Here is a 17,131-nt window from a genome sequence, read left to right on the forward strand (position 1 = left end):
ATCGATCGATTATAATTCGCCTCTTGAATTTGCTCGCGAAGGTGATTTTACCAAAAAATTAACTCTATAAGTTTTATCTATTGTAAAATTTATTTTCAGAATATAAAATCTGTATTGGAAACATTTGAAGAATAATTAATTCGAAATAAAATTATCCACGTGTGCATTTTATCTTTAAAATATATCTAACTTTATTGTCATCACACGAAGATTCGTAAACACTTATATTTAATATTTATATATAATATTTAATATATAATATTTCTGTTATACATATGTATTTAAAATCACATTTGTGGTGATAATAAATTTAGATGTATTTTGAAGATAAATCAAGCAAAAATAAACATGTAGATAATTTTAATTTTGAATTATATTTTAATATTTTAATATTTTACCTTATATATATAACGTAAATATTTACTATCTCAATAAAAAAATTAAAATATAAGTGTATGTAAAAAATATGAAACTCGTACACTATACCTATATGAGTTTTTGTATTTAATAAACTGCTGTGCTTTGACGATCTATTGCGGATAAATAAAAATAAAAATCCGCGTTTAGCTCGGCTGCAAAAAGTCTTTATGAGCATTTAGAGCGGCCTGTATGTCGCCTGACAAGAACAAAATGATAGCCTCGCTGAACTAAATCGAAAGCCAATCGCTATAAGTGGTTGCCCCGTGTTTCTCTCTCCTCCTCCTCTTGCTCCTCTGTATCTAAAACCATTTCCATTACTCAATGTACGTAAAAATGGTCGGGTTAAACCGGCCGGAAAAGAGGGCCATTCAGATACTCCTCGCGCGCATATATCGGCGACTACTACTCATCCAGCGACGAACAATCGCGGCGCTTATTCTATCCAACTGGAGCAAATTCCGGAATCCGTGAACTAGAACCGCTCGCTCGCTCGCTCCAGCTCCGGCGAGACGTACGTAAGGTTGAATCGATTTGCCGGTGTAAAACCGGCTGGGCGTCGGCGGCGGCGGCTGCTGGCTGCTGCTAGAGAGAGAGACGAGGAAAGGGAGAAGAAAAAAAAAAAAGGGAAACGCGCGCCGAAGGACAGCGGGAGACGAGCGGCGGGGATGTCGAAGGGACCAGGGATAAGGTGGAAGCGAGACGGAAGAGCGACCAAGAGGAAGAGATCGACAGAGAGAAGGTAGAAGGAGAGAGAGAGGACCGAGACTCGATCTCTCCGACTGCCTCTGGCTGGCGGGGTAGACGGACCACAACGCTCCCCTCTCATCCCTCCCTCGCCCCTTTCCTTCGCCCACCAAAGACCGATCTCCTTCGTCAGTGCCGGCGTGGCGCGGGTTTCCTACAGGTGCGTTTATACAACCTGCCTCGCAGTTTTTTTCCATCTACCTACCTGACAGACGCGGTGACGGAAGCGACTAGGTCCTGCTAATCCAGCCGCGTGCAAAAAAACCTGGCTACCTGATCGTCGGGGGATGAATTCCTGTGGCGATCAGCTTCGACGTTTTACGAACGCGAGTGGAACGCGCATAAAACGTTCGTCGGACGTGGGAAGAGTGCGAAAGATCGCTGATGCGACGCATCTGCGTCCCTATAGCTTTCAAGTTTCCAACTACCGGAACTATCTCTCCGTATCTCGCAGGCGAATCTACCATCGTCAGGCCTGAACATTGAATACACGCAAGGTGAAGGAAATTCCGTACGGTAGCTGGGTACCAGAGAGAGAGACCAGGTCCTCGGAAGAGGAAGAGAAGAAGAGAAAAGGAAAGAGAACGGAAAGAGAGACAGAGAGGAAGAAGGTGGAAGGAGAAGGTGCCCGGATTCACATTTACGCACCTGCTCCTCATACCACGTCCCTACCCTAAAACCTCCTGCCTGTTCAACCTGCCTGCCTCGCCTGCCTCGCTTCATAGTCCCACCGGGTAGATAGGAATACCGGCGAACCTCCGCCCTCATCCCCGGATCAGCTGTCTCGCTCTGACAGCCGCGCGCCGACCAGGCATCCGTCTCCCTCTCGCCAAAGGCGAGAAGCAGAGGAGGAGGAGAGCTCTAGAGTTGAGGCACAGAGAGTCTTGCGGCCGCAGCATCCAACGGCTACTAGCGCTACTAGCGGCAGCCAAACGGAAAGACTCCCAGGCGAGTCTGAGCCTGGCGCGTGTGTGTGTGCCCGTGTGTGTCCCGTGCGTGTAAGTCTCACCTGCGTGGGTGTGCGAAGCCGCGGCGAAGCCTACCTGGCGGCGTCCAACACGCAGTTCTCTCTCGCGGGAAAGAGCGTCGCGCGCGAGCGAGATTCTTCTGCCTCCGATCAGCCAGCTTCTGGAGAACCGACCTTGGGCAGAGACCAGGACTCCGGGTGAAATCCCAGGAGATCGAAAGTGCGACGAAGTGGGAATACCCTGCTCGAGCGATCTGTGCGTGTGTGTTTACGCGAGAGAGATAGAACGAAAGTGGATACGTCAGAAGATACGACCAGGTTGTTGTTGAGTCTCGGATGCTACCGCGAGTCATCGGATCATCGGCCAAAGAAGGATTTCAGACGGAGGAGGAGATGCATCGGTGGTTTGGAAGTGACTGAAAGGGAGACCCGGACCCTGGTTTCCTCATCAACAACCTCCAGGTGAGAGTGCGAGAGAAATAGACGCAGGAAGACTCTAGGATAGAATCTAGGAGTTCTTAGTCGAGAAGTTTCCGGAGCGGGACAATCCTACGTGCCTCGTTGCGTCCCTACATTCGCGATTCCAACATGGCTGCTGGGACTAGCCGTGACCGCTGGGTCCGCGGAAGCCATGTTGGCAGGTGTGCTCGGTTGGCTCGGAGAGATAACCAGTTCATGTTCGTGAAATGCAGCCACCGAGTCGAGTCGTGAGACTGGAACGGCCGCGATTACGATTGAATTATCATTTAAATTACCTCCACTCTCCCCCGTTCTCAAAGAGACCTGTGTAATGTACGCGTGGTCCTCATCGCGTAAATCGGGTACGCACAATGTGATTGATAGAAGACCTCCTTGTGTGAACGCGTTTGTCCATATACACATATTTCCTACTACTACGCGATTGCGAAAGTTTGCGGTGAGCGAGTTGGCACGCAGTGGTTCTCTATTAAACGTCAAATCCACGATCAATTACATAGGATTGTTTTTTTTTTTTTTTTTTTTTCAAACAAACAAAGTTGCCGTGTATATCATTTATTTACTCTAAGAAGCCGTGTATTGTGAGGGAACTATTTATTTACTCCAAAAATTCGTATATAGATGCCAAGTGTTTTTTGTAAAAATTGTTTACTCGGTGGATGCCACGTTGAATCTGCCATTATAAACTTTGGAATTTTCCTTTTTAGATCTCACATTCACAAAAAAAAATCTGTTATTTTACTCAACTTTAGGTGATTCGAGAGAGTCCGAAAAAAGTTCATTTTTTGTGGCAAGTTACATACCGAATAGGTTTTCTAAAACATTCTTTCCTAAAGCTAAGGTTCCTAAAGCTTTTTATGATTTTAGAAAAAAAGACTGTTCAAATGGATGCACTCTTAATTGATTGCTTTTATTGATTGTACGCAATATATTTTTTACCTGCTCAGTCTTAATTTTTTTATACGAATTGAAACTCGGTATGGATGAGTGTATTATTCTATTGTGTGTGCACGTAAGATTTATGTGAAAAATATTTATAACAGCCTAAGACTCTGTCAAAACACATGGTTCAGAATTCGAAAAATATTTTCTACATATTGAATCTATAGTCGTATGTACAATCTTGATTTTTATTTTTATTCAATTTCATACTAGAAAAATTGTTATAAAAAAAATTTATATATGTAAAAAAACTCAGCATTTTTAAGAATCTTTTTCAATTTTTTGTTAAGCCATAAATAAATTAAATCCATCATTTTTTAAATAATTAATTTTTTTAAACAAAACTTATTTAATATATTAAAATAATTTTTAATGTATATTTAAAAACTTTTTAAAAATTATTTAATTGCAGTAAATACTTGCAATTGCGCGCTCTTGCCAATTTATTTGGCATTTTTGTCTATTAATTTACTTGAATATTCTCCTAAATCGATTAAAACTTAATATCTCGAGGAATATTTATTCTGCAAAGATGATGATTAATTCTAGATCTTGTTTTTATTTCTTCATCAATGAGACTAACGCATACATTGATCTTTCAGCAATCGACATGCCGACCGACATTGTAGTTACGTCGGCCTCGGCCACGGTTTCGGAGGAGACGAGCAGAGGTCGGGACCTGGGCCTCGGACCATCTCCAAGGTCAGGTCCCTCTTCCGCGGCCTCGTCGTCCTCCAGTTCCGGCGCGGCGTCGACCTCGAGGGGCTTCGACCCTACTGGCACACTCGCCGCTTATCACCATCATCGTCACAGCTTGGTGAGCAGTCTCGGCCATGCTCACCGGGAGTCGTCGGCCTTCGTGCCTGTGGTGCCTTCAAGATTGCACCTCACACCGTATCCAGGTGAAATGCATCATCTATCTGCTCCGCCGCCCGCGTCTTCGTCGTCGACGAATTCGGAGCACGAAGTCGGTCCCGACTCGTCGGTGACCAGGAAAAGCTCCTCGAGCTACGAGATCATGGCCATGATGGCCGATAAGAGGAAGGAGTTGGCGGCTAGAGCTCTTCTGTTACCACCGCCCCCTCTCTTGGAACCCCCTCCCGGTTATCCGGTCTTCGCCGGTCCTTTTGCCGGCAGTTCCGCTCTGTATCCCCCGGGTGGTCCATTAGCTCATCAGCATCTCGACCGGAGGCTACTCCGAGCACCCGGTAGAGCGTCCAGACCGAAGAAGCAATTTATTTGTAAATTCTGTAGTCGACAATTCACGAAATCCTACAATCTTCTCATCCACGAGAGAACCCACACCGACGAGAGACCGTATTCCTGCGACATTTGCGGCAAGGCCTTTAGGAGGCAGGATCATCTCAGAGATCACAGGTATATGATGCATGTTTTTTTTTTTTGTTAAACTTTAAAGGCAATTTATTATTGTATAAATTAAAGTGTGAGAAATTGATAGAATATTGTATATTTATTAATTTATAATTTTTTAATCTTATTTTATTTTTATATTAAAAGTATCTGCGATTACATAAAGATTAGAAAGATACAAAAAATAGTTAGGGAATATAAAATCTATGACATGTATACATTTTTGAAATATCTAAGAGGTTTAAAAAAAATACTATTGTTTCCTTTTGTTGCCCTCAGGTATATTCACAGTAAGGAGAAGCCCTTCAAATGCAACGAATGCGGCAAGGGTTTTTGCCAGAGTCGCACCCTAGCCGTTCACAAGATCCTGCACATGGAGGAGTCTCCGCACAAGTGCCCCGTCTGCGCGCGCAGCTTCAATCAGCGCAGCAACCTCAAGACTCACCTTCTAACTCACACGGATCACAAGCCTTACGAGTGCACGTCGTGCGGCAAGGTGTTTCGCAGAAACTGCGACCTCCGAAGACACGCGTTGACACACGCGGTGGGTGACGTGCCGCCCGAGGCGCTAGAGGAAGCGCTGAGAGACGACGACAGTCCAGAAGAGGATTGTCCCGAACCTGGACCCTCGTCTTCTTCCTCTACCACGTCCTCCACATCCTCCGCGGCACCTTCAGCGTCCACCAGCTCGTCTGGATATCCCTCCCAGGGATCAGCGACACCGTCGACCGGGTCTGCGGCACCAGCTGCCGCGTCTTCTCTGCCCCAGAGACCCCAGCTTCAGATCAGAAGAGACCTGCTGCCGACGGCGAAGCCGTCGACGGTCACCAGCGGCGCGTCAGTCACCCAGAATCCACCAGCTGCTCTTCCGCCGCCACCCCCGCTCGTCCTGACCTCCTACCGACGTAGAATCAGCTCCCCGGGTCCCTCCCGAGTGCTGCTGGAGCTCCAGGAACGCGAGCGCGAGCGGGAACGCGAGCTGGAGCAGAGCAGGGAGAGAGAACGCAACAGGGAACGCGACAAGGAAGTGGCCAGACCTCCTAGAGCACCGACACCTCAGCCACCCCCGCCACCCCCAAGACCGGCCCCGGCTCGTCAGGGCTTCACTATCGCGGACATAATGGGCCGATAGAGAATGCGTTCTTCTCGTTGCCGCAGGTAGTTTCTTTTCTTTTGATTGTTATGTACCGTTCGCAACCCAGGGATTTCTCGTAGGTACTGTGAGAGGATTATGCGAAGCTTAATAAGGGATCTTTTTTTGCGAAAGAGACGAGAGACCTCTCTCTGAACATTCTGCGAAGATCGTACGATATTTTTGGGGGAGACGTAGAAAAAATGCGCATTCAGGTAGCTCGACGAAGCTCGCCGGAAAATTCTGCGCATTGTTTACGTACTTTTTACTGCCGTATATTTTTCATGCGTATAGAGACTTGGATAACTTGGAAGAAAACTTGAGAGAGTGGCGAAAAGCTAAAGCTTCGAAAGCGTTTTTGTATTTTTTTTTTTAAGAAAGAATGCTATCTAGAAAAAGTTCTGTTAGACTAGAAATTCATTCGGTCCTCTCTCATTTCGAATATAAAACATTTTTTACGTCGAATATATATCAGCCACGCTGGAGGAATTTTATCTTCACGTTACACGATTTGCTAATCGAGAAATAGTTTCCTAGATAATGAGACAGTTAAACAAACGCATACCAAAAAACGTGCCTTACTCAAGATCGCCACCGGTATACATGAAGCTTTCGGAGAGATCGTTCTTCCAAAAAAAAAAAAAAAAAGAAAAAAAAACAGACGAATACAGGGACCACTACCGTAGGCGACACTTCTAAACTCTATATAAGAGCGCGCGCATGCGTACAAAGGAAAAAAAGAAAAAAAAAAATCAACGAATAAATGGTGCCTTAGAGCGGTTCCAGAGATTTTCTCCTTCTCGTCCGGTGGAAGACGCGGAACGCTGGAGCAAAACCGGAAAGGTGGCATCCATCCTCTCTCTGGGCCTTAATGCAAGTCTGCTCGGTCGCTTCTCGAGCGAAACTGCAGTTCGTCTTCCCGCATTTGCGCGATTGCGTTGCAACATAGGGAAAAAGGGAGTCCACATCATACGGACCAACATTGCGGATTATGGAACACTCTCTTTTGTCCCGGCCGAGTCCACGGAAAGGGATGGGGGGAGAGGGGGGAAAAGGGGGCGATAATGCAAATTTTGCGGTCGGGGTAACAACCGGTGGTGCCACCGTGGCAGGTGCAATACGGCGCTTTTGTACCTGCCTGCCTCTCTGTGTCTGCCTCTTTCGCGCGCGAAATACCTGCTCCTCGCTACTGTACGTATATATATATATGTATAATATATATATATGCGTGTGCGTGCGCTCCCGCTTTTTTCCCTTCTAAAAATATTCCGCCGACCCTAGACTGCGAATGGCACCAATATTTTTTTTTTCCATCTTTTCCCCCTGTCCTCCCACTTCACCCGCTCGTACCCTTTGTCCCGCCCCCGCGGGAGGAAGAAGCATTAATGGTCCTTTTGTCGGGACCAAAGTGTACACCGTCTGACCGCAAAGAGAGAGAGAGAGAGAGAAAGAGAGGCGATCCTTTTAGCCTATGCGCCGACACAAAGGTATACTTTCCTTTAGGTTCGAGATTCTTTTGAATCTCAAAACCATGTATAAGAGTGACTGTTAATCGAGAGAGAGAGAGAGAGAGAGAGAATGCATCAAAATAGATTATCATTTTTAGAACGACCATTGTGATTAAATTAAATTTCGATGTGCTCGAATATTCGAATAATTTTAATATGCGTTGCGTATTAAAGGAGTTGCAATAAGAAATGCAATTTAGTTAGCTACAAAATTGAGACACATTCTATATGCTTGGAATAGGCTACTTTTATAACTGTGAAAAAATATCAATATTTTATCTTTTATTATATAATATTTCACAAACATTGAAAATTTATATATATATAATGACAGTTTAAAACAGCTATTTTTATAATATTTTATTTTGGGCGAAATTTTATTAGAAATGAATGATTAAACTAATTGTAAATTAAATTTTTATATATTCGTTATATATGTACATATATGCGAATTTGCATTATTATGAAACAAAATGTAATTTGTTCAATTTTAGAGTTTGTTTAAAAAATTATTTTGAAAAAAATTTAAAGATTATCTTCAATTTATTTTAATCGAAACAGTATGTTGTGATAAGAATCTCGATTTTTATAAATATTTGGCATATAACGCTAAAATGTTCGCATTATCAATGAGAGAGAGCTAAGTAAATTCAATGGTAGATCAATCAAAAGACTCGCTCTGTATATTCGATTTCTGGTTGAAAGATAAATAAAAAGAAATTTCGAGACACATAAACATTTACTGTAATAAAGAGAAAATAAATAAGAATGAAAAGAATGAATCTCACTGTGAAAAAAAATAAACAGCGAAGAGTTACAACAAAACATAAAAATTATCAAAGTAACTTTATGATCTGACATAGATCTATCGGTGCTACTGCTACTATTATTACAGCTTTGTACAGTTATATGTATATGTGAATTGTAACATCCGCTTTAAGCTAGGCGCATACTATCGACTTTTCGTTGATTAATAGTTTAGTCGATCGTTAAAAAGTTTATTATGAGTTATTATAAGAGCGCGCATCGACTTGATATTGATTCGACTGAAAAAAAAGACAGCTCGATGGCTTTTTGACAAAAATGTCGAAATTTAATAAATTAATCATTTATATAATTTATATAAATTAAATTATTTATATAATAATGAAATTATATAATATTGAAATATTAATAATAAAAAAATATTATATATATTTATCATATATAATATATATTATATATTTATATAATATATATTATATAAATATATAATATATATACATATTATAAACTATATATAATAAGTATTAATAACATTTTAATTAATAATTTAATGTTATATATTAAACAGTTTAACCGATGTAAAATCGATAGTATGCGCCTTTAGGATGTCCAAAATTAATAAAAAGAAAATGAAATAGGATCGAAAGATATGAACCTTATGAGTATTGTGTTATGTACGTACTCATTTGGTATCATGTAAGGTTAATTATGCGTCTAGCTTTGATTAGCTGTTACATTTACTTGATTGCGTATTCATGTGAACCTATTTCTGTCTAAAAAAAATATTTTATATAAATTATACGAACGCTACAATCGAAAATTGTTACTATCAGATGTCGGTTATACAACAATGTGGGATATAAAAAATTAAACTATGCGATCTCGATCAGGCGTTATCATTTAAGCACAAGAAAGGAATTAAAAATGTATTAATTTATCTAAAGAATGTATTCTACTTGATATATGCGTAATATTTCCAACGCATTCGGATAATCGAGTACATGAGACTATGATTATGTATTGTTTTGTACTTGTAATATGTATATTATGTAATTATTATTTTAAGTCTATATTCTATGAAAATTGTCAAAATATGAGTAGAATTCGGACATTCAATATTAAGTAGAATTGCGAATTAGAAAATAATAATTAACAGCAAATTGTATCGACGTGTTTTACGATGATAATTATTATTGTACGTACAAAAATTTTATACATGTATAAAAGCTCAGTGAAATTATATATGCGCATTTTTAAAGTCTATTCAGATTGTTTAGAATCTGGTAACGTTATAGCAACTTATTACGTCGTAAGACAGGAATGTAATTTTTTTGCATGTGTATGCGAGAAAGTGGGAGAGAGAAAGAAATTTTTTATGTTTGCGAGAAAGCATGATAGAGATAAAAAGAGAAGAAGAAATGACAGCGAAAAAGAAGTAAAAAAAAAATAATGAAGACATAAGAAGACGCAAGAGGATGGCAGAAGAAACACTCGAGTCACATCAGAGACTCAATGTATAGCGATATACATATACAATGTACAATATATTATGTACAACGAAAGCCACCTGCAACAGCTAAGTTGCAGATGTGTGCGAACAATCAATCTCCTGTTATTTTCCACTTGATTAGTTTATCTTCCTTGTGCATAAGTGCCTATATATATTTTTAGATTTATATATGAGAGTTAAGCGCAACTTTGTAAATTATATATTAAGAAAGATGAAATAAAAGAAAGTTTCTCTCCAAGACGTGCTGTTATAATATTATTCACATATTGAGAATATTTTAAAATTAGATTAAGAACATTACAAAAGTACATTCATACAAACACATTCATAAAATATTATTAATTAATTCATAAAATTCATTTAAAAAATATATTTGTATTATATAAACAAATGCCTTATTAAAATTGTCATTGACCAATCTCTTTCTAATTCGAATAAATTTTATAACAAGTTATATTTTTTACATGATATGTCGAGTATTTCTAGAAAATTATATAATTTAATAAATTGCATAAAATTTTCCTGAGATTAACTGAAATTTATTATATACTAATTTACTAAATTTATTATATTATATTTATTATATTTATTATTTATTATATATAATATATGAAATATTTATTATATTTATTATAGAGGAATGACCGCAGTTTTAATACTAGTTTGTAATTAACTTGGTTTATCAATAATTCACGCACACATTACATGTAAAAAGCTGAAATATCGACTGGAGCACAAACTGGAATCCTTTCTTCATCTCTAAAGAGATGCTGCTGGAGATATGTAGTCGGCAGGAGCTAACTTATCTGCTCTCACTCAGTTAGTAATTTCAAAATATAAAATAAATTTTCAAAATAATTAATAATTTTATATATATAGATTAATACTTGTACACAATAAAATAAAGGGACAAATTATCCATATATTTTTAATTTATAAAATACAACGATTGTGTTGTATTTACCAGTAGTTTTTCCATTCTGTCTTCTGATACTCTTGTCAGATAGCGCGGGTAGCTTCTATAAGCACGCGGTATAAAATAAATATAAAAATGAAAAAAAAAGCAAAGAAACGATGTTACACGGTTTATATTAGATATGAAAGTCTAAGGAAAAAAAGATGAACTTTAGAAGCTATAAATATTCATAGTTCTAAAGAGCAAGACGGAAAAAACATCGAGTATGAAGTAAACTTTAAGCGTGTCCTTAAGCAACTTAAAGCATATTGACAATGTCCACTACGATATCTCTTAATCCTTTGTCAAAAGGAAAAAAATTCTGTTTGACGGGAACTATCCGTGCACTATGGTTCAAACAGCATATAAGTGAATAAGCAAAGATAAGATAATTCTGCCATGTGTCTTTCAACTTTGCGCACTGCGGTTTTTTTCTTTTCCCTTTGCACAAGGATATGAGAGAGAGCTTGAATATTTCATATAGCAAAAAGTATTAAAATGTATATCGCGTATATAATTTACATTGTCTAAAAAATTGATGATAATATGATTTATTATGCAGATATCTCTGTTGTATCTTTCCAACATATATATTCTTCTAATTTCTTTTTTAGTCAGAACAGTATATTTAAACAATTTTAATTTGTTTTTAAACATATATTTTTAAAAAGATTATTAAATAAAAATTTTATGAAATATTAAAGGCCATCATTAATCCAATAGAAGTAATTTTTAGATTCGTTTTCAAATAATAGCAAAGTTCTTGAAACAATATAGTGTTCACGAAATTGGAAATTAAAAGATTATTATATTCTATCTATTTTTATATTGTAATAATTCTTTTATTACAACTCTATGCATAGTCAAATTTCACTAAAAAGTTGATTTAAATAAAAATCTAGTTCTTTCTCTGCATTTATTTCGATTTTCTAAATAAGAATGAGAATTCTCCGTTTTAAGAAAACTGATGTAAAATTTAACAGAAATAACAAAGTATCTTTTTATCGCACTGTAAAAATCAAACTGTATATATTTAATCATTATTTTACAATATTAATTATGTAATATAAAAATATTCATATATATTAAATATATATTCATATATTCATATATAAATAAAATTATTCAATTTGTATGAGAATCAAGATATTTACAATCTTAATTAATTAATGTCAATCGTGGAATTAATTATTTGCGACAGAAATTTCCATTAAATCGAAGGCAAAGAACGAAAACTTATTTTTCACGCGATGTTGACAAGTCTATCATAAGAATACAGGATAACGAGGGTAAAAAACTTTGACAGCTTGTTCTTTTTACAATATTAGTGTCTTTTGTTTAATTAGTGTCCTTTAATTAGTGTCAAACTCGCATTCGAGCTCAAGGAGCACATTTTAAGCACTTGTTATAATTCATACACTAGATTGTTATTTTCCAATGATAATTGTTAATTTATAAATAGAATATGTTTAATTTTTTTGAATTATAACTATATATTAAATCTATTATTTATCGCATTAATAAACTTTGATCTCTTGCAGTTCTACAACTGAAATAGGACTTAATATTCAAATAGGTAACATTTTTTACATAAAATGACCTCCCGAACGAGCTGTCAAATTTTTTTTACACTCGTAGATTATCCCGTGTAATATCGAGGCGAGTTTTCGAGCGAACTTCCGTTTTAATCTCGAAACGAGCGCGATTATCGGGCGAATTATCTGCGTGACAGTTTGTTTGCGCATAAAGCGCGCGCGCACACAGAGAATGCGTCAGCTGACAGCGCGCTCGTACATATACATTTTACGAGCCGCGCTCGCAGACGGTTTTATGGGACGGGAGGAGAAGAAGGTGAGGTAAAAATCGACAAACAATCTATTCCGTCCGTGCACGTCGGGCGCGGCCCGTCGTATTACACGAATGATAAGGACCTGTAGAAGAGAACACAGTCTCTCATTCTCTCTCTCTTCCACTTCCTCTGGCCGGCTTCTCTCTGACGGCGGCGAGTCTCTGTGAAAATTTCGGCGTAACTCAAAAGCTAAGTCAAACATGGGCGTGTTTCACCGAGGTGTCTCGGTAAATCCGGTAAAGCCGCGAAGGCAAATTCCTGCGCGAGCGACACACGTCACGCTTTGCTTTACGCACGTGTATATGTATATATACACCGTAGAAACGGATGTGTCAACGGGTTACTTGGCTGCCACGCATCTTTCAAAATTCGGAGTAAAGTTGCCCGAAAGAGGGAATCGAGAGTCTCAGGGGAGGAAGCTCTTCTTGTGAACAATATTTTATTTATTTAGCTATATAAATGCAGAGAGAAATATTCTTAATTAGCTTATCAGAAATGACAGTTATGATTTTTTGACAGCACAGTTTTATAGATGCCTCTTTTTAACAAGAAATAATTTTTGGAGGCAACGATACTCTTACAACTTTCTTTTGCATCGAGTTTTCTGTGACATAATTTTTTGTCAAAAAAAGATTTAAATTTTGACGAGACTGTTTTGTCACAATTTTTAATAATATAACCAGTTTAAGGGAGATTTCTGTCAAATAATTAATTAGACGATCGACATTATTTTCAATCAAAATTGAAAGTTTTGATACAAATCGAGTAACTTAATAAATATTCATATTATATAATATTATAAAATATAATGATTAAATATATACAGCTTGATTTTTATAGCGATAAAAAGGAGGTTCTTCATTATTTCTATTTCTTAAAACCGGGAATTCTCATTCTTACTTAAAAAATCGAGATAAATAGAGAGAAAGAACTAGATTTCTATTTAAATCAAATTCTTAGTGAAATTTTATGTATAGTTTTGTAATAAAAGAATTATTACAATATAAAAATAGATATCTTAATTTACTATTGAGATACTATATTGTTTCAAGAACTTTGCTATTATTTAAAAATTACTTTAATTGAATTAATGATGGATATTTCGTACATAATTTACTTAATAATCTTTTTAAAAAAAATATGTTTTAAATGAGAGAATTCTCATTTTTGCTCAGAAAATTGAGATAAAAAATAGAACTAAATTTCTATTAATATAAAAATATTCATATATTTATATATAAATTAAATTATTCAATTTGTATCAAAATCAAGATATTTACAATCTTAATTAATTAATGTCAATCGTGGAATTAATTATTTGCGACAGAAATCTCCATTAAATCGAAGGCAAACAACGAAAACCTATTTTTCACGCGACGTTGACAAGTCTATCATAGATATGAGATAAAAAATAGAACTAAATTTCAATTAAATTATATATTGACACGCACAGAATTGATATAGATAATTCTTTTGCATCTTAGCCGCTATATATATTTCAGTCGGAATGCACGATTACTTTACGGATCGGAAGTGATACGTACCTATATAAGACTGCCATTGTGGAAGAGATCGAATTTGCGCGTCCGGCGCATTATGTGATGGTCGCAATAACCTTACGTCGCCCGTACATTTGCGGGCGTATAGCATTATAACGTGTGCGCGTTGCATACTTACGTGGCCAGCAGAAGGTGCGGCTTCAGTCCATGATTCTTCTCCGGGTTCGTCCTATGCCCATTATGCGAGCGAACTCTTCGTTCCGGTGCCTCTTCGGACCTTAAGATAAAGTCTCGCTCACAGCGGCGTCCGTTTATCATTAGCGGAATTTCACACTATACTAATTGTTCGAGCCTGATAAATTTATCAGTTTTATTACAGGGACAACATTTTTATTTATTTTTGAAACAATTTTCACTTAAAAAAAAAGTAAATAAACTATGGATTAATTTTTAGGAAATTTGCTGTTAAAATTTGTTAAAAAGCACAGTTACAGTTGCTTGTTTTATTTATATTGCAAGTAAATCTAATGAAAGAAAAAAATGAAAAAGAAAGAATTTATTTATTATTACTCTGTCATAATATTTGTGCATTATTTCGTTTATTAAAATTTACTATGTTCAATAAAATTTATTTCTAACTATTTAACATGCAAATTAATATAAATTAATATTTCCTCTATAAATATAGAGTGTGAGATTGTTCGAGAAGATCGAATAATTTTCTAAAAATACAAATCGGCGATGATGTGTAAGAGATTCGAATAAAAACTGTGAAAATATCCAGTTAATCCTTCCTAGTTACAATGTTAATGGCTTTTCCTCGCAAAAACAAGTGCGCAGATGATAAAAGCTGTGTAATAAAAGCTAGCAAATCCAAGGTTCTATAAAGCCAGTAATGTATATTGCCGTTCGTAAATATAGAAATCATCATACATAGTTGCTGATATTAGATAAACGTTGTCAAATAAATTGTTGTATAATAAATTGGAAATACATAATAAAGAGAAGGAGAAACATTCCTGAGAGAGAATTTCAACTATTGTAACAAAAAATTCTCTTCCTCTTTCTCTTACAACAATTAATAAAATAACAATTGCTATTAAATAAATTTATTTTATAATTAATATTATAAATATATAAAGGAGATAAATTAATATTAAATTATTTTCAAATATATTATTAATTTAATATTACAATTAATATGTATATATTATTAATTTAATATTACAATTAATATGTATATATTATTAATTTAATATTACAATTAATATGTATATATTATTAATTTAATATTACAGTTAATATGTATATTATTAATTAATAATAATTAATATCATAAATAAATAAAGGAGATAGATTAAACTTAAATTGTTTTCTCAAATGTATTACTATAGAAGGAAAAGTGTTGAAAAAAAATGAATAGAGAGATTCTCAAGAGAACGCATTCTTTCGAACGTTTTTGCTTGATTTTTTGCGCTCCTTTTTATAATCGGCTTGTCAAGAAAGCCTCTGAATTAGTCCAAACTCACGTTCGCCTATCTTTATTGAAATACGATGGTAAAGCCGTTACAGCCCTTGTCTCTCTCTCGGCTAACACTCTTTAATGCCACTTCTGAAACGCAAAATTCGTAGTATATATATACGCTTACGGTTGTGAAACGACCATTAAGAGATACGAAACATTGTCGTGTGTGCACACACACCTTTCCATTAGGCACATCCGCGTATCTACGAGCCGCGACTTCACGCCGACGAAGAACGCGAGTGAAGCTTTGATGTGACCGCCATTACTGGGGGGCACACTTATCATCGTATATATAGTTGACAACTTAGAATCCACGACAAATTCCTGCCGATGCTTTATACTTTGTTATAGACGCTCCTCCGCGCGCGAGAGTACACACATTTATTCACGCATTTATTTCCGATTCATTAAAAGAATATTCACTCTTGCGTGAGATTTTCCTATGTACATATTTTCATATGTATATATATCTTTCCCTTTTTTATAAATATATATTCTGCTTATGATTTATTATATGATGATTTTTATGAGACTAAACTATTGTATTCGCGTATTTTCTCGTTTTCAAATAAATATGTAGAATAAATTGTATTTATATTATAATTAATATAAATCGAAATAATAGAATTTATATTTAATTAATTAATATATTTATTAATTAATTTCGAAGATGTTAGTATAATTTCCATATTAATTAATTAACATAGGAATAAATTATGTTGTATGTATGAATATAATATCTTGGATTAGAAATATAATCGATTTAGGAGGCTAAATTATTTCATCGTATATTTTCTTTTTTCTAGATGAATATGTAGAATAAATTATATTGATTAATATCAATCGAAGCTATTAATAGAATTCCTAATTAATTAATATATTTATTTATTAATTTCGCTAATAGACTTTCACGTGCATTTATTCTTTTCCAAGTTATACAGACCAACATTGATCAATTATTCTTATTTCAAGATATTAATATATAATTTACTTTTATATCAATTAATTAACATAGAAACAAATTATGTTAATATGTCGAATTAAAAATAATCGATTTATGTCGCACATTTTCTTTTTCCTACAAGATAAATATATAGAATAAATTATATTAATTAATATCAATTGAAGCTATTAATAGACTTTATATTCCTAATTAATCAATATATTTATTTATTAATTTCGCTAATAGAATTTCACGTGTATGTCGTTCTTTATATTTATGTGTCGCTCGAAAGAGAATAATGAAATCATGAAAATTCTGAATTCACTCAAAATCACAAACGATGCTGAAGATGACTTGTTAAATTACAGGAAGGAAACTTTTCTCTTAAATTGTCGTTTACACCAAGCACGGTGGCTACTGTTACATTGTGTCCAAAAACCATTCGGGACTCGGGAGAATGATTCAGCTAAAAGAGGTTTCACGCTATCTTTTCCGTTCAAGATAAATATATAGAATAAATTATA

At 35.8% G+C, this 17,131-nt stretch overlaps 1 protein-coding gene across 2 annotated transcripts; it reads left to right on the plus strand.

Moving 5' to 3' along the window:
- Positions 1-1,286: 1,286 nt before the first annotated feature.
- On the plus strand, positions 1,287-8,743 carry LOC145937099 (uncharacterized). Of its 2 annotated transcripts, none has more exons than XM_083039955.1 (3): positions 1,287-2,593; positions 4,153-4,927; positions 5,201-8,743. In XM_083039955.1, the coding sequence occupies exons 2-3, from the start codon at positions 4,161-4,163 to the stop codon at positions 6,051-6,053; spliced, it is 1,620 nt and encodes a 539-aa protein (XP_082896081.1). In that variant the 5' UTR covers positions 1,287-2,593; positions 4,153-4,160; the 3' UTR covers positions 6,054-8,743. The 2 variants fall into 2 exon arrangements, with proteins under 2 accessions (XP_082896081.1, XP_082896082.1); XM_083039956.1 differs by lacking the exon at positions 1,287-2,593 and adding an exon at positions 2,656-3,047.
- Positions 8,744-17,131: the final 8,388 nt, after the last annotated feature.

This window comes from Prenolepis imparis, unplaced genomic scaffold (genome assembly GCF_030444845.1).
Source record: "Prenolepis imparis isolate NDT839.2.m4 unplaced genomic scaffold, iyPreImpa1.0 SCAF_6, whole genome shotgun sequence".
Classification (NCBI taxonomy): domain Eukaryota; kingdom Metazoa; phylum Arthropoda; class Insecta; order Hymenoptera; family Formicidae; genus Prenolepis; species Prenolepis imparis.